Raw genomic sequence first — 15,201 nt, 5'->3', positions numbered from 1 at the left:
AATAAAAAGTAAAAGAACAACAGCAAAAGCTTGCAAAAACGTCAACAAACCTGCTTCAGATCGGCTTCTATTCGACTGTAGTGTCCATAGGGCGTATAAACTGATATATAGTCCTATATATCAGTTTATATAAAAGAAGACATCTCCATAAAACCCCAGGGTACGCCAATCCCGTTTTCCAGGGGTATGTAAGGTCATAGCACACACGCGAGGGTGGCGACACGAGCCCCGGCAGCGGGTCCAGGGCCACAACCCGGGGGAGAGGGCTTGCACATTGGGAATGCCAGATCAGTATTGGACAAAAAGATAGAAATAGATTACTTGATGGACAAAGAAAACCAGAGGTATTCGCAGTCTGCAAACAGGGCTAACAAAAAATGAACTTTAGAATACAAAATTATAAGATGGTAAGAAAGGGCAGAACAGAACAAAGGGGAGGGGGTTTTGCTATAGGTATACAAAATAGTGTCCCCCCCAATCCCTTGCCCGTTGTTTCGTGGGAGAGGGGGCTTAAGAAACAGAGACTGAGACCCAATGCTGGGAATCTCCACTCCCTTGGGCCTCAGCCCTCAACTCTACCAATTTTGCATGGTCTTCTTCCCAACCCCTTTTCATTTCCATCTCTTCTCCAACTCTTTATGTTATCCATTTCTTAAGATGTGAGAGCCGTGTTGAAAGAATGAAAGGCTGACTTTGTGCCAGTGATGAACAGCCTTGGGGAGCCATGGGCACTGTATTCCCCTCTTTAGTTGTCTACCCCTTACCCTTCAAGGGAACCATTGGAGGTGGACTCTCCAACATACTCACTAATAAATTGCATACTGTAAAACCATCAATATTCTCTTGGTCAGCTCCATTTCATCAGAACAGATGCTGGGAGTTGGATCTCGCCTGCTTACATATTGGCCACATCCACTTAACACACTCCTATCTGATGTCATGTTCTGATCTGCCCCTATACCCCCTATGTAATGTCCCTTTTTCAGTTCCACACATTCTGATGTCCTCTCTGTGCTTCATTGCAGCCTGTACCACTGCTTTCCCTCACCTATCCTCCGTTCACCAACCTCCCTACCTGTCAGACATCCTTACAGAATCCCACACTTTCTGTTTTGACTACCTGTTCTCCTTCCTCAGACACATACATATCCTTCACTTGATCTAATCTCCCCTTGCTTATTCCTACCTTAACCCATTCACTCATCCTCTTCTCATCTTCTATAAAAACAGGGGGAAATAGGAGGCTGAAGTTATATGAAAAAATATCTTTTAAGCCAGATATCAGCCCGGCATCATTCCTAAATTAGCTGAAGGTATTGAGCAAGTAGAGCTAAAAGATCTGTTCATGTTAGGTGAATGTTGATAGACAGCCACACATTCTCAAAACCTCAAGCTTCTGGAGAGACAGAGCGTGTAGAGTACCCTTTGGTAATTTTTCCAGTACCATATTAACTCAGCCTCCCTCCCCCCTCCTCTCTACCCTTTCTAATACTATACCTTCCTGTAGAGCTATGTGACCTTAGATGTTTAGCTTATTTATTTTGAGTTTAAATATTAACTGTTAACCATATAATAATACTGTGTACAAGATTTCATTCCTACAAAACAGAGTTGATGGAAGCTCTGAAAAGAATCAAAATAAATAACCCTAATATAGATTTATTATTCACAGGTGCTGACGTCTGATCAACAAAGAAGTACTACGTTTGAAGACACACCATAATCTCAAAAAGCAAGACTAACAAGAGATAATACAAGAAAAAAGAGAGAAAGAAAAAAAAAAAAAAAAGGATCCAGGGGATATAGACCATACAAAAGTCTGATGATGGTTACTGGCAGCTAAGATTTACGTAAAAAAGCATTCGGAGGTTATATTTCAAGAACTTTTATAAGAAGAGAGGGAAATAAGAGGCTGAAGTCATACAAAAAATGTCTTTCAAGCCTGATATCAGCCCTGCAGCACTGCTAAATCAACTAAATGTATGTGAAGTGTTGAGCAAATAAAACTAATAGATTTGTTCATATTACATGAATGTTTGATAGACAGCCAGGCATTGTCAAAACCTCAAGCTTGTAGTTCACCCTTTGGTAATTTTTCACAATACCTTTGCATAACCGATCACAATGATTTTGGTATTGATGGATTCCTCTCATTTTTAGCAGGGGAGGACATGGAAGGTACCAGGAAAATTGCAGGGTGAAATATGAAAATACACAGAGTCAGTCACCATATTGACTAATGAAGGAACGTATGCCCCCTTGCAACCAAGTAAACAAAGAATCCTCTATGTATTCACAGCAGGATTGAGCATTGGACAGACTCGGCATCAGGTGTTCCTGCATGTCAGTCCTACACTCTGACATGCAGTGAATACATGGAGGATTCTTTGTTTTCCTAGGCAGGGGTTGCAAGTGACACAGCCCCCTACATTAGACAATACAGGGACTGACTCTGTGTATATTATTCATAATTTACTCCACAATTTCCATGGTACCTTTCATTTCCTCCCCTGTTATCGAGGCCAAGATTGTTGCTAATGGAGGTGGGTTCCATGGCATGATTTCAAGTGAGAGGAATCCATCGACACCAAAATCATTGCAGTTGGTTATGTGAAGGTATTCTGAAAAGATATCCACCCTTTTAATTTATCATCTTTTAAGAATCTTGTCCAGCTCTTTCTTATCTGTGTGAAGGATAAGTAGTTTTTTTGGCTTTTGTCAGAGCAAATATGCAGTTATCTATTTATTGCAACAGTTGTAGTCCTACAGTCAGAGATCACATGAAGATTAAGACAATTTGGAGTGAAGACCGCTATTACAAATAATTCTTATTTTCCTAGCAAATACAAGCATATAGAAAGTCAGTTTCAATCTTATAAATTTTTACCCTCAACAGTGTTGTTCTTGCTAGGACTGCTTTTAGCAAAAAAAAAAAGATATATATATTATTATTGTTATTATTATTATTATTATTATTTTTATTCTTATTCTTATTCTTATTCTTATTCTTATTCTTATTCTTATTCTTATTCTTATTCTTATTCTTATTTTTATTATTATTTTTATTTTTATTATTATTTTTATTATTATTATTATTATTATTATTATTATTATTATTATTATTATTATTATTTTTATTGTTATTATTATTGTTATTATTATTATTATTATTATTATTATTATTATTATTATTATTATTATTATTAAACTTGTTAGGTAAAGTAGTAATAGTAGTAATAGCATACTTTTTATACAACCACCACCTTCACCACCATTACATACTGAACCAAGAATACTTATATTGTACTGCTAGTTACTACTACAAGTTCTATCTGATAGTTAATATTATTATCCCCACTCTGTTCTATATTGTTATTACCAGTGTTACTACTCATAATAATTCCAGTATTGCTGCCCATAATCTCTATTTCTAAGTTTCATTCATAATCATAATTAGGATATGAGGTAATGTACGAACATTTTCAGTAAATGTAAATTCTTTTATGATTTAGGATCGACGTGTGACAGAACTTTTGGCAGAGCATATCCCAGAAGATGAAGCAAAACTCTTAAGTAATGGAAGGTTAGTTCACTACTTTACAGGATATTAAATACTGCTTAGGATACTTTATGTAAAGTAAATACTTTTCAGGAAAAGTTTTTTTTATATTTTAAATCTGTTTCCAGGGGTCTTCAGAAGTGAAAGTTATTTGGCTTCTATACTAATTTCTTGAGTAAATATATTCTTAAAGAATTATTCTATGTAAATGCATAATTATATCAGCATTAAATGTCATAGATCTTTTAACTTCATCTTATGTTTGTTTTGACCTTTTTTTTCAGATATACATGCTTAGTGTGCAATGACAGACCAGTAGTTGATACTCTAACAGTATTATCTCAGCATCGGGTTGGAAAAAAACATAGATTTTGTAAGTTTTATTAGGGGAAAAAAAAAGATTTTTTCCCCTTATTACTGATATTTTTGTTTAAGATAATACCTTTTGTCCAAGTTTGTTTATAAGATCAAATAGTCTGGATATAATCATGTTTAAAAATTAGTATGTTAAAAATAAGAATTTATTGATACACTTAAAGGAATACCTGCACATTATCCTTAACAATGAACCCACTGCCACCATGGAAAATGCATAAAAAAGGGGAAAAAGCTGTGCTTTTTCTTTCTTTTTTTAGACCTCGTGACATTATCTGTTTTTGCCTTTCCTTGAATTGGCGGGAAAAACAGTTTTTACTAATGCTATGGATTTCAGTGGTGTAATTTTTATTATAAACATTATAATTACTATATTGTTACATACAGTAGTAACGGCAAAATAAGATGACGTAAAATATTTTCGTAAATCATGGAAAAGACTGAACGGGCAAGACAGGTAGTACTCGTCATTGGCTAATTGGTGACTTAATACAGGTGTGGCCATCTATGTGTTAAAACAATTAATAAAGTAAACTCACAGTGGGCTGGCATGTAGAAATCAAAGAGACAGTTGACCAAACCGAAATTCAGTTAACTGTAAAACTGATTCTGTAATTTATTTTTAGAGAGTTCCTTTCTGGATATTTTTTTTTTTTTTTTTTTTTTTTTCAGTTATTCTGAAATTAAATATTTATGTAAAATGAAATCCACTTTTGTTTTTTTTTATTAAGTTGTATTGATTCTCTTCATTGTTAGGATAGAATCACTGATAAGATGATAATATTTTAATGCAATTCTAAAGAAAGTAAATTACAATTCATAATGCTTTCACAGTGTTTTTAAAGTTCTGTTTCCAATTTTCTTTCACAGATCTTGCCAAGTTCATGGAGAAGAAGGAAGAGACAGAAAGGCTTATTTTGAAACGCAAACAGGAAACGTATTTGAAAAACGGGACAACAGACAACAGTGGCGTCAAGTTACATCCTGAGAGAGTTCTGGGCCAAGCAACAACTAGGTAAGGTTCGGAATTTTGCATTAAATTCTTGTGATTTGATTTATATGTTATGTTTATTTTATATATGATAAGAATGCAAGAAACAGTGATAAAGATGTTAAGTCCCTTCATTTCAGAGGCCTGTTAAAGACCTCTTCAACGTACGATAGCAGAAGTAGGTCAAAATATAAACCATACAGTCGGAAAGTAGTTCTTGAATTTGACGTAGAAGGTAAAGTTTTTCTTCTTTTATAATTAAATGTAACATTTGTTGTGAGATACATTTTACTTATGGTATGTACAGATATATAATTGCTTTTATTCCAAGTTGAGAGAGAATTTTTTTTTAATAAAACCTATTCACACTTCCCTTTTAGAAAAATTAAGTACAAAACAGATGGATAATCCAGTAGGACCGGCAAATCCCAAAACACAAGTCAGCAAATACATTCGTCAGTCGCAAAGAAAGAAAGATTTCACCGATGTTGTGGAAGCCAAGAGAAAGTTAACAGTGACGCCCCACAATAATGACTCCCCATATGTACCGAAACTAAAGACTCCAAAAAATACGCAAATTGACGGCCCAGAGAGTTCTTCGGAAGTGCCCAGGCCGAAGGAAATTGACGAGAGAACCAAATACTACCAGAATTTGCGAGCCTCAGGGTGGAAGAAGGATTTATCGGGGAATTGGGTCAGGGATGATGATGCAGAGTTCGACAGTGACGAAGAACCTCCAGAGGAATATGAAGTTAAAGTGAAGTGAAACAAGAATAATGAGGAGTGATCCAAAACAGGGGTTACATCTTTGGATGACCAGTTCATCAGATTTTATATTTTATACAAATGTGAAAATATAAGTCATTTACCAAGATTTTATTGTTTATGTAGCCAACAATTTAGAATACCTATGACCTTTTAAATAGCATACTAGGCATAAAGTAATTATTTTTTCTACTGCATAGTCTGACATTCCTTAATAGCATATACTCTGTTACCTTTATGCAGGCTTTGTTACCATTTTGTGGTTTGGGAGCAGAAATGCACTAAAGCATACTGCAGTTATAATCCTTATCAATTCATTCATGTTACTATTCATTTCATTAGAAGAACTTTTGTAAGATTTATGCTAATTTTTAGTGGTAATGATTACCTTTTACTTTTTTATGAATATCATTGTTGTATTCATCCTTGATCTTATTGAAGACCATCATAGTATTACCTTAATAAATTTTTGCGAGTACTATAATCATCATCATAAGTATCTCATAACTATCACAGCCCCCTAATCCATGCCCATCGTTGCCATGGGGAGGCTTAGAAGGCGGAAACTGGGACCCAATGCTGGGGATCACCCCTACATTGAACCTCAGCTTTCGACTCACAAATTTTGCATGGTCTTTTAGCCTTCCCCTTTTCATTTCCTTCTCTTCTCTAACCCCTTCAACTATCCACTTTCTAAGGTGTGAGAGCTGTGTTTAAAGAATTTAAAGGCTGACTTTGTGCCAGTCATGAACAACCTGGGGGAGCCATGGGCATGTAATCCCCACCACAGTGCCTTACTTTCACAACACTCTCCTCCTCCAGCAGTGCCTCCAAAAACAAGTAGGCAAAGTTTCCTTCTGCATCCTTCTTGATCATTCCCACCTTATCACAATTTCATCAGAATCCCAAGCTATAGCAATATCAGCCGTGACTGACTTCACTGGCAAGCCCATTCCTGCCCAACCTCATCTGTCTTTCAATACTTGCACCGGAACTGTCTCCCTCTCCCCAGCAGACTGCCCTATCTACAAGAATTGGTCAGATTGTGGAGAAGACTTACTTACCTGCTTCATGGATTATGATGCAGTATGAATACTGTGCTACACCATCCTCCCCTAGAAGCCATTGTAGGTCCCCCACCAATGTTGCTAAAATTACTCTACGTAGACATGACCTCCCTTTCATGTTTGCATTGGTGGAGAGTCCCTCCCTGTCCAATGATATCAACCTCCCCCCCATCAATATGAGAGTTGTTGCTGTCTAGACCATCCTGCTAAACGCTGCCTACACCTCATCCATCCTCCAGTCTTTCTACTCTCATTCCTTCTACACCGAGTGTAACTGCTGACATCCATCATTCACTCCCTCCAGACATTCTCCCAGGAATAGTGATCTGATTGCCTTTAAATCCCTCTCTCCTTTGATAATCCCTACCTTACCTTACAGACATCCTTGCAATATCCCACACATCTTCCATTGACAATTTTGATCTAATAATCCCTATCTTCCTGAACTGCTATATGAATTGTGAAGTGTAGCACATTTAATCATCAACTAACCCCCCCTTTACCCTTCTCACTGTTACACATTTCTATAGTGCTATAAGACCTTTGATGTCGAGCACATATATTTTGCTTTGTAACCATTAACCATTACTTTATTATTATTAATTTACAATTATTATTATCGTAATTGTCTACTAAATTTCCAAAAAATACTTGTATCATTTTTAATATCAAATTATATTAATATAAAGTTATAATCTTTACCAGCTATTTCTATAGCATAAAAAAGTTATATGCTTTTGCAATAGAACCACCTGCATAGTTTCAACTAAACTGAAATCCTTCCAAAAACCTCAAGACTCAGGTAATGGAAACAAAGGAGTAAATGGAAAAATAACTTTATTTCTTTTAAAGTAAAAGGACACTTTAATTGTAAGCTCAATGTTTTAAAAATGAGAATAAAAACTTCACGCCACAAAATTCTCATGGTAAGTATTGATCATGTGACCAAGAACAATGGAGAGGATACAAGATGGTAAGTACTACTTAACAGTAAATGGCAAACTTATATCATGACTATAATTATAGAAAGATAGGATCAGTGCAGAAATACATAAGTAAAACTATCCCCACCAGAGTGTAGTATTGTAATAATAACCCTCATATAACAGAACACTTATGTTACAACACAGTTGGAAAAATATATTCACTTATTTTTCTTCAAAATAAGTTACATATAAGAATTTTCAAATTATATACTTTATATATGATGACTTTCTATATTCCAGTATTCTTTATGAATAACAACACTACTGTGAATTACTAAAATAAGGTTCTTTTATCTAATCTAGGAGGGGTGCTTATTAAAGATTTCCCCTGACCATTTTCTGCTTATCCTAGGAGGCTGAAATTTTACATGGATAATGATACACATCTCTTTAGGTCATGTGCTGATGTCCAGTTCTTGACTCAACATGTTTTCTGTTACAGTGGTGAAGATGCAGTAAGGTGTGAAAATGGAGTGTCAAGTAGAGATCAGGTTTTTATATTTGAAGGGCCGCACACCACAACAGACCTTTGATGAAATGAAAGCAGCTAATGAGGAGGATGTCCAGTCATATGATGTTAAACATTGGCATCACCAGTTCAGGTGTGGTTGGAGATCTATCCTAGGGTGACCCCAGAATGCCATTGATGAGGATACCATCCATCAAGTGTAGAGAACCATATTGGAAGATAACCATATAACTATAACATCAGCTAGCCCAAGATTAGAGTTGGGTCTGTGGACTAAGTCATTCATAACCATTTGCCTATGCAAAAGTTGTCTGCTCGATGGGTTCTCAGGCTAATCACATCTTTCTAGAAGCAAGAACGAGTCCATTGTTCCAAGGCTCTTTTAGCCATGTGCCAAGAAAACCAGGAGGACTTTTTTGATAGAATAATTACACATGATGAAACTTGGGTTCATCAATATGATCCAGAAACTGAGGCCCAGACAAAACAATGGAAGCACTTTGACTTGCCACCCCCTAAAAAGGCACATGTCATTACACCCTCTGTAGGCAAGGTGATGCTCAGCATGGAGTAGTGATGATGACTTTCTGGGAAAAGGTACTTCAATTTCATGGTATGGAATGTTGATGAAAGGTGTCTGCCTTCCACAAGACATCACCCTTGTTCACAACTCTCACATTACCCAGATGGAAGTGCAGTCTGTAGCTATGACATCCTTCCTCATCCTCATTCTCCTGACCTTGCACCATCTGACTTTTACCTCTTTTACCATGAAGTCATTTTTGAAGGATAAACATTTCTAAAATGTTGAGACATTGAGACATTGATTTCTGACTTCTATAAGTGATGAGTACACAGCTGTATAAAACAATGGAAGAAGTGTGTCACCCTTGGAATCTAATGTAAAGAAAGACTAATAACTGTACATTTCATTCCTGTAAATCCAAGGGAAGTAAGTTGGGGGAAATCTTTGAAGAGCACCCCTTGTAGCTACTGTATATTTACTGTTACTGTATTAATGTATTGATGTATTCTTTCTTCAGATATCACCCCCCAAAATCCCTTGCCCATTGCTGTTGTGGGGAGGCTTAGGAGGCAAGGACTAGGACCCAGTGCTGGGGATCTCCCCTGCCTTGGGGCTCAGCCTCAACTTTACTAATTTTGCAGTCTCTTTCCCCACCTGCTTTTTCATATCCATCCCTTCTCCAACCCCTTCTTTCATCCACTTCCTAAGGTGTGCAAGCCATGCTGAAAGGATGAAAGGCTGACTTTGTGCCAGTCCTGAGCAACCTGAGGGAGCCATGGGCACAGTATTCCCATTTTAGTTGTCTAGCCCTTATCCCTCAAGGGGACCCTGAGGGATGGACTGTTTCTCTCCCCAACATACTCTAGGCTTACCATGGCCAATAATGAATATGTTATACCCTTGTTAGGGGCAGTGAGGCTTGCCTATTCATCAAATAGCCCCACCAACTCAAACTCTCCTGGTTCCCCAACCCCAGGCTCTCCTTTGACCATGACTCTGAACACTGCAACTACTACCCCCTCCTCAATGCCTACTCCTCTGCCTCAACCTCCCTCCTTGCTCATCTTGATACAATCCACCACTGCGGTCTTCACTTAACCCGATCCAGAACTGGTAGTTCTACCTGTCCACACACCATAAAAATATCAGATTTTGCTGGGTGCCCAGCCATGTTGGAATCCCCAGCAATGAACAAGTAGATACTCTAGAACACAATGCTGCTATGTCCACATCACACCATCAGCGTTTCTCACGTATTACAGCCACAGATTATTATCCCCACTTTAAGACCTTCCTGTATGCCCGATGGCAATCTTTCTGGTGATGTCTCCGCACTAATAAATCACATACTGAAAAACAGATGTTGGGAAACGGCTCGCGCCTGCTTACGCATTAGCCACACCCGGTCTAATGCACTCCTATCTGATGTCATGACGTCCCTGTGTAATGTCCCTCTTTCAGTTCTACACATTCTGGTATCCTGTCCATGCTTTGATGCCACCCATACCCCACCTATCCTCCCTTCACCGACCTCCCAACCTATCAGACATCCTTACTGAATCTCACACTTTCTGCTTTGACAACCTGTTCTCCTTCCTCAGACACATATATATCTTTTACTTAATCTAATCCCCTATATTAATCTAAATAGTTGATGTACAGTAACTAACAACTAACTCAACTGCCCCTGACTATTCTTTACTGTACCTTCCTATAGTGCTACATGACCTTAGATGTCTAGCACATTTATTTTGCTTTTAACCATTAACCATCTTCAGAAATCAAAAAGTTATTAAAGAAAATATATAATATTTTTGCTCTGATATTTCTATACTGTAAACAAAATTTCAAAAGTTTGTTTTCAAAAATAATATGAAATTACTTTACTGTTATAAATTACTATCTTTTCTCTTCTGGTTATGTGTAGAATGTGAGTGTATATATGTATGTATGTGAATATATATATATATATATATATATATATATATATATATATATATATATATATATATATATATATATATATATATATATATATATATATATATATATACACATATACGTATATAAAATTTTATATATATGCTTAAGTATCAATAAATTATACACTCAGCTTTAGTATCTTTTCTATTGAGGTAAGATCATTTTTTTTCTTTCTTTCTTTCTTTTTTTAGACACACCTGTATCATGCTCATTGTCATATATACAATAATCTCTGGATAACAGGTATTGATTAATGCTGAAAATAAGATTTTGCTAGTAATCTCTTCTTCAAAATTAGCAACTCCATAGACTTGCAATATGCCAGATGTTGAAAATGAAAAAAAATAAACTTCTGTATACAACTTTATCACAGATCATTTGTATAAATCATAAAAAAGGAAATATCCTCAGACTATTTTCTGTGAAACCACCTTGCAGAATTGGCACAAACTATTTGAATGAACAGTAGTATTTCTTTTTAAACTTTTTCTCTCTATATATAGTTTATTGTTTACATTGCTGGTATCACACTTCCTGCAATGCTAATACATGTTCTTAATAGTATCTGCACCAGTAAATCACATACTGTATTTCCATGCCTACCCAAAACAGATAGCACTCACTGGGGCATAAGACATCCTAATGTTACATTATGGATAGGATTACATAATAAATATTTTAAGGATAGACTTTTGATTAGAAAAGCAATGTATACATATACTGTTTCTGTAGAACACTTATCTCAAAAATGGCTTTCTCTTAGAAAAATACACTTTTTCATACAGTTTCAACATAAATGTGCAACTTGACACCCAATATTTATAATGGAAGATCAATGCTACATAATGTACGAGTATTACTCAGATCCCAATAGGCATCTGAAAAAAAATTTGTCATGAACTAAGTAAAATATATTAACATTTGAGTGTAGAATGCTTTCCAAATTGAAATATGACAAGAAACATTTCCTACACTAGGTGTAATGTACATAAATAATAGTAGACTTCACTTCCAGAAGCATAGACATCCTGGCAAACAATTACATTACCAGTATCAGAAAACTTGCTCTCACCTGGTCATCTTTTCACTGACATGATAAAAATAAAAATAAACACTATGAGATCACTTCCTTCAAATATATCTAGTTACTAGAATAATCATCATGTCTGGATGTCAGTTCATCGTATCAGCTGTACAGATGCTTTCCACTTACTCATATGGGTGCAGTGGAATGACCAGCTTAGCTCCAAACGGTGAGACATACTTAATTCCCACGGCACTGAAGGTCTGCTGGGGGATGGGTACATTTATGAGGTAGACCTTGCCCCTTGCTGGAGTATAAGCAAGGGGAAGAGATGGACAGAGTAAGACTCGAGCCAGAAGGGGCGGCTGGGTGGAGGGGATGGCAGCCAAGTCACTGGGTGGGTCGAGGGCAAGAATTGGAGCTCGGGAATTTGAGGCCCACCTTGTTGTTGAAGTGAGCCACGTATGGCCAGAACCTCCCTCTCCTGCTCTCCCACTATGGTCCAGTCTGGCATCCACAATCAGATCAACGGTGGCAGGAATGCCCCCTGGGTCAGAGGCTGTGCGTCCTGAGGTGAGGGCATACAGCTGCAACTCGTGGGTGAGCAGCAGAGATGGTGGGGGTGAAGTGGGCAGCTGTGGTGTGACAACAACAGTCCTAACTCCGTGACTCTCCAACTGCCTGGCTGCATTTACTCCCGCAGCTCCTTGCACATGACAGCCACACAGCACCACTACAACAGGTGGCTGGTGGCTGTTGCCTGGTCCTAGCCTGGAATAACAAAAATGTGTTTATGAAAACAAATCATAAGTTCCTGGAGCAGGTGCCAAAGTGGTTGCCCTCAAAGACGAAAATTGACCTGTGGTGCCTAACAAACAAACACAAGATATATCAAATAGAAAATCTTAAAAAAAAAATATATCAAATAGAAAATCTAAAAAAAAACAAAAAAAAACATAATCAACTGAACAAATATTACTATTTAAGGAGAGAAATATGTCAATAATTAATTGGTGAATAAAGTTGTGATGAAACTTGAAGCCGAAGTCAATGCCAATCAAGGGTTAGGGGCATGACAAACTTTCCTCAATGTCTGAACAAACTGCAACTATATCAGTGTTATTTTCCATTTAATATTGCAAATTAAAAGTCTGCACAAAAGCCTAATACAGACTATGGTGTGAAAATTTAGTTGCTTAATCAAAGGGAACTCTGGAAACAGTGCTCCTATCTAATGCTTACTTAATTAGTATTATCCTAGTGTTTCTAGTCATTTGAGATGTATTTTCTTACTGCTTACAGATAATGGAAATAAAATTAGAAAGAGCAGTCACCTGCTGGAATTGCAATAAGGGTCAGGGATGTTTGTAGTTGATTTAGGAAGATTTTGAGTGTGTGTTTGAAATACATTTTTTTTCACCCAAAGTGTTTCCAACCCCTTTAAGAAATTAAAGACAAGAAGTTAACTCCTACATAAATAAGTCAGCCTTAATATCAAAAGCAATTATCATTTCTACTTTAGATTAAGTATATCAGCCATTCCATGAAAAAATAAATAAATAAAATTCATAATATGGATAAATCAAATCATTACTTGAGATATTTTAAAACTTCCAAACACTGTTGCCAAAAAATTCAGAAACACAACACCTACCTGTGGTTGCCTCCGCTCAGAGAAAGAATGACTTCTGTTGCAGCTCGTCCAATGATCTCCAGTTGACGTGAGTGAGTGAGCCCATGTTGATTGGCCGTAGATAAGAGTTCTGCCCGTAATTCACTGCTCACAGAAGGTACCAGCAGTCCACAATCTACATTTGTTATATAAATTTGTGAAGTCAACTATGTGACACTGGGAATTAAATATATCCATAGTTAAGTCAAATGTTCAGATAACTATAAACATACTTAAAAGCGGCCTTATTTTCTTTTCCTCTGTGACACAATGGCTTAGTAAATACATACCATTTGCATAGATAACTTCTGCAGCTCCTGAAGTAGGCACAGTTATCTGCTTCTTTGCAGGTGCTTTAGATGGCAGCACATTCTCATCACATCTATATTTCTTTTCTGTATACCTATCTGCCTGACGAACCACATCGGGCTTGAGACTCTGTATTTCTTCTATCACAGCCTGTGCATTAGAGATACATTTAAGAATATCATATGTATATATTTATATATGACTATATACACTAATACTTACACAAACTCACATTCTCACACTCACACTCACTCACACACACACAGTCTCCTTCATCCTGTCCTCAATATCTATAATAATTAGATAAATAAAAATCTATCCCTTATGTGATCCAAGCACTTCTCTTTACAAAACTACCTCCTCACCTGCTTGTCAAAGAGCGCTAGGTTCTTCTCAAAGTCAAACTCTGTGCTGAGCATATCATCATCAATGGGGGTGCCGAAGGTGGTCTCATCCCTGTTGCGCCTACGTTCCCTCTTGCCTGGAGTCCTGGAGGAGTCGTTGCCATATTTGTCATTCCGCCTTGGAGAGCTGTATTCATGGGACGTGTAGGGGGCCTGATATGGGCGTTGCCAATCATTTCCTTGGTCCCTGGGGGTTTCGAAGGGGATGGGTTAATGGTGCTTTTTACATGAATGTGATTATGGTAAGAAATATATATATGACAACTGAAAAAGAATTAAAAATTAATAATAACAGTGATAATATCTATATGGATAATACAACCTATTATTATTTCTATAACTGGCATCATTATCACTATCATTAGCATTATGACAATGCAGCGACATGTCAGAATGATAACTTAAAAAGAAAAGAATTTTTTTTTTACCTAGTTGTTGAAGATTGTGTGCCATGTGCCAAGGTTTCTCCAACGGATGTGCGAGGCTTCCGTTTTGCTTGTTGCGGTGTCTCACCTCCACCTAAGTTCAGTCCAGTACCTGTTGTCTGCTGTTGTTGTGGCTTTGCAATGATCTGTTCTTGTCCATCATGTACCTTCTGGAATGACTGCTGTGCCTGACGCTGGGCAGAATACCGCATGCTGGATTTTCCCTCTGCATTTGACACTTGTATCATCGTTTCACTGGGGCGAGCAATAATCTTCAGGTCCTTTATGTCACAAGCACTGCAAGATGGGAAATACAGCTAGTTTCTCTTCATAAAAAAGGCTATGATGTGTACTATCCATGTTAAAACCAGTGACAATAATAGATATAATGGTAAAAAGTTTTTTAAAAAAGTAGCTCTAAAAATTATATCATTCATTAGTAAGAAATAACTCACTGAGTCTCAAATGTCTGACCCACTACCTAGATGCTATGGTTTACAATCCTCAGGTTAAAAATATACAATAACAACAACTCTAATAACTTCAATCAACAACAACAACAACTCACCTAATCGTGACCTCATTAAGAGCATCTGGACGCCCATTGTGTATGACGCGGGTGATAGTAAGTGTCTGCTTCTGAGAG

General features: G+C 37.0%; 2 protein-coding genes across 6 annotated transcripts in view; one reads left to right on the top strand and one right to left on the bottom strand.

The window, feature by feature from the left end:
* Positions 1 to 28: 28 nt before the first annotated feature.
* LOC119578088 (sodium channel modifier 1-like) lies at positions 29 to 5,799 on the top strand. 4 transcript variants are annotated; one of them, XM_037925814.1, is made up of 7 exons: positions 29 to 160; positions 1,673 to 1,980; positions 3,513 to 3,583; positions 3,844 to 3,932; positions 4,805 to 4,949; positions 5,066 to 5,160; positions 5,306 to 5,799. In XM_037925814.1, the coding sequence occupies exons 2-7, from the start codon at positions 1,930 to 1,932 to the stop codon at positions 5,689 to 5,691; spliced, it is 837 nt and encodes a 278-aa protein (XP_037781742.1). In that variant the 5' UTR covers positions 29 to 160; positions 1,673 to 1,929; the 3' UTR covers positions 5,692 to 5,799. The 4 variants fall into 4 exon arrangements, with proteins under 4 accessions (XP_037781742.1, XP_037781743.1, XP_037781744.1 ...); XM_037925815.1 differs by having other exon boundaries at positions 29 to 184; XM_037925816.1 differs by lacking the exon at positions 29 to 160 and adding an exon at positions 262 to 407.
* A 5,269-nt stretch (positions 5,800 to 11,068) lies between these two features.
* The window catches only part of LOC119578087 (enhancer of mRNA-decapping protein 3-like), a 7,891-nt gene continuing 3,758 nt past the window's right edge, over positions 11,069 to 15,201 (bottom strand). For both annotated transcript variants that reach the window (XM_037925812.1, XM_037925813.1), the window contains exons 2-7: positions 15,124 to 15,201; positions 14,559 to 14,852; positions 14,092 to 14,317; positions 13,708 to 13,876; positions 13,400 to 13,553; positions 11,069 to 12,516 (exon numbers count right to left, since the gene is read on the bottom strand). The exon at positions 15,124 to 15,201 is cut by the window's right edge. In XM_037925812.1, the coding sequence (XP_037781740.1) occupies positions 11,931 to 12,516; positions 13,400 to 13,553; positions 13,708 to 13,876; positions 14,092 to 14,317; positions 14,559 to 14,852; positions 15,124 to 15,201 (1,507 nt within the window). In that variant the 3' untranslated portion in view covers positions 11,069 to 11,930. The remainder of the gene's footprint in view (positions 12,517 to 13,399; positions 13,554 to 13,707; positions 13,877 to 14,091; positions 14,318 to 14,558; positions 14,853 to 15,123) is intronic.

This window comes from Penaeus monodon, chromosome 10 (assembly GCF_015228065.2).
Source record: "Penaeus monodon isolate SGIC_2016 chromosome 10, NSTDA_Pmon_1, whole genome shotgun sequence".
In the NCBI taxonomy this organism is placed as follows: Eukaryota; Metazoa; Arthropoda; class Malacostraca; order Decapoda; family Penaeidae; genus Penaeus; species Penaeus monodon.
The sequence above is the reverse complement of the archived record's forward strand: the minus strand, read 5'-3'. Positions and strand labels throughout refer to the sequence as shown.

What these genes read in the sequence shown, in the direction of transcription:
- LOC119578088 (XM_037925814.1), top strand. Translation starts at nt 1,930, where the DNA reads ATGTCTTTCAAGCCTGATATCAGCCCTGCAGCACTGCTAAATCAACTA. An exon ending in CACTGCTAAATCAACTAAAT is followed by an intron (nt 1,981 to 3,512) that starts GTATGTGAAGTG and finishes TTTATGATTTAG; the next exon opens with GATCGACGTGTGACAGAACT. An exon ending in CTGGGCCAAGCAACAACTAG is followed by an intron (nt 4,950 to 5,065) that starts GTAAGGTTCGGA and finishes CCTTCATTTCAG; the next exon opens with AGGCCTGTTAAAGACCTCTT.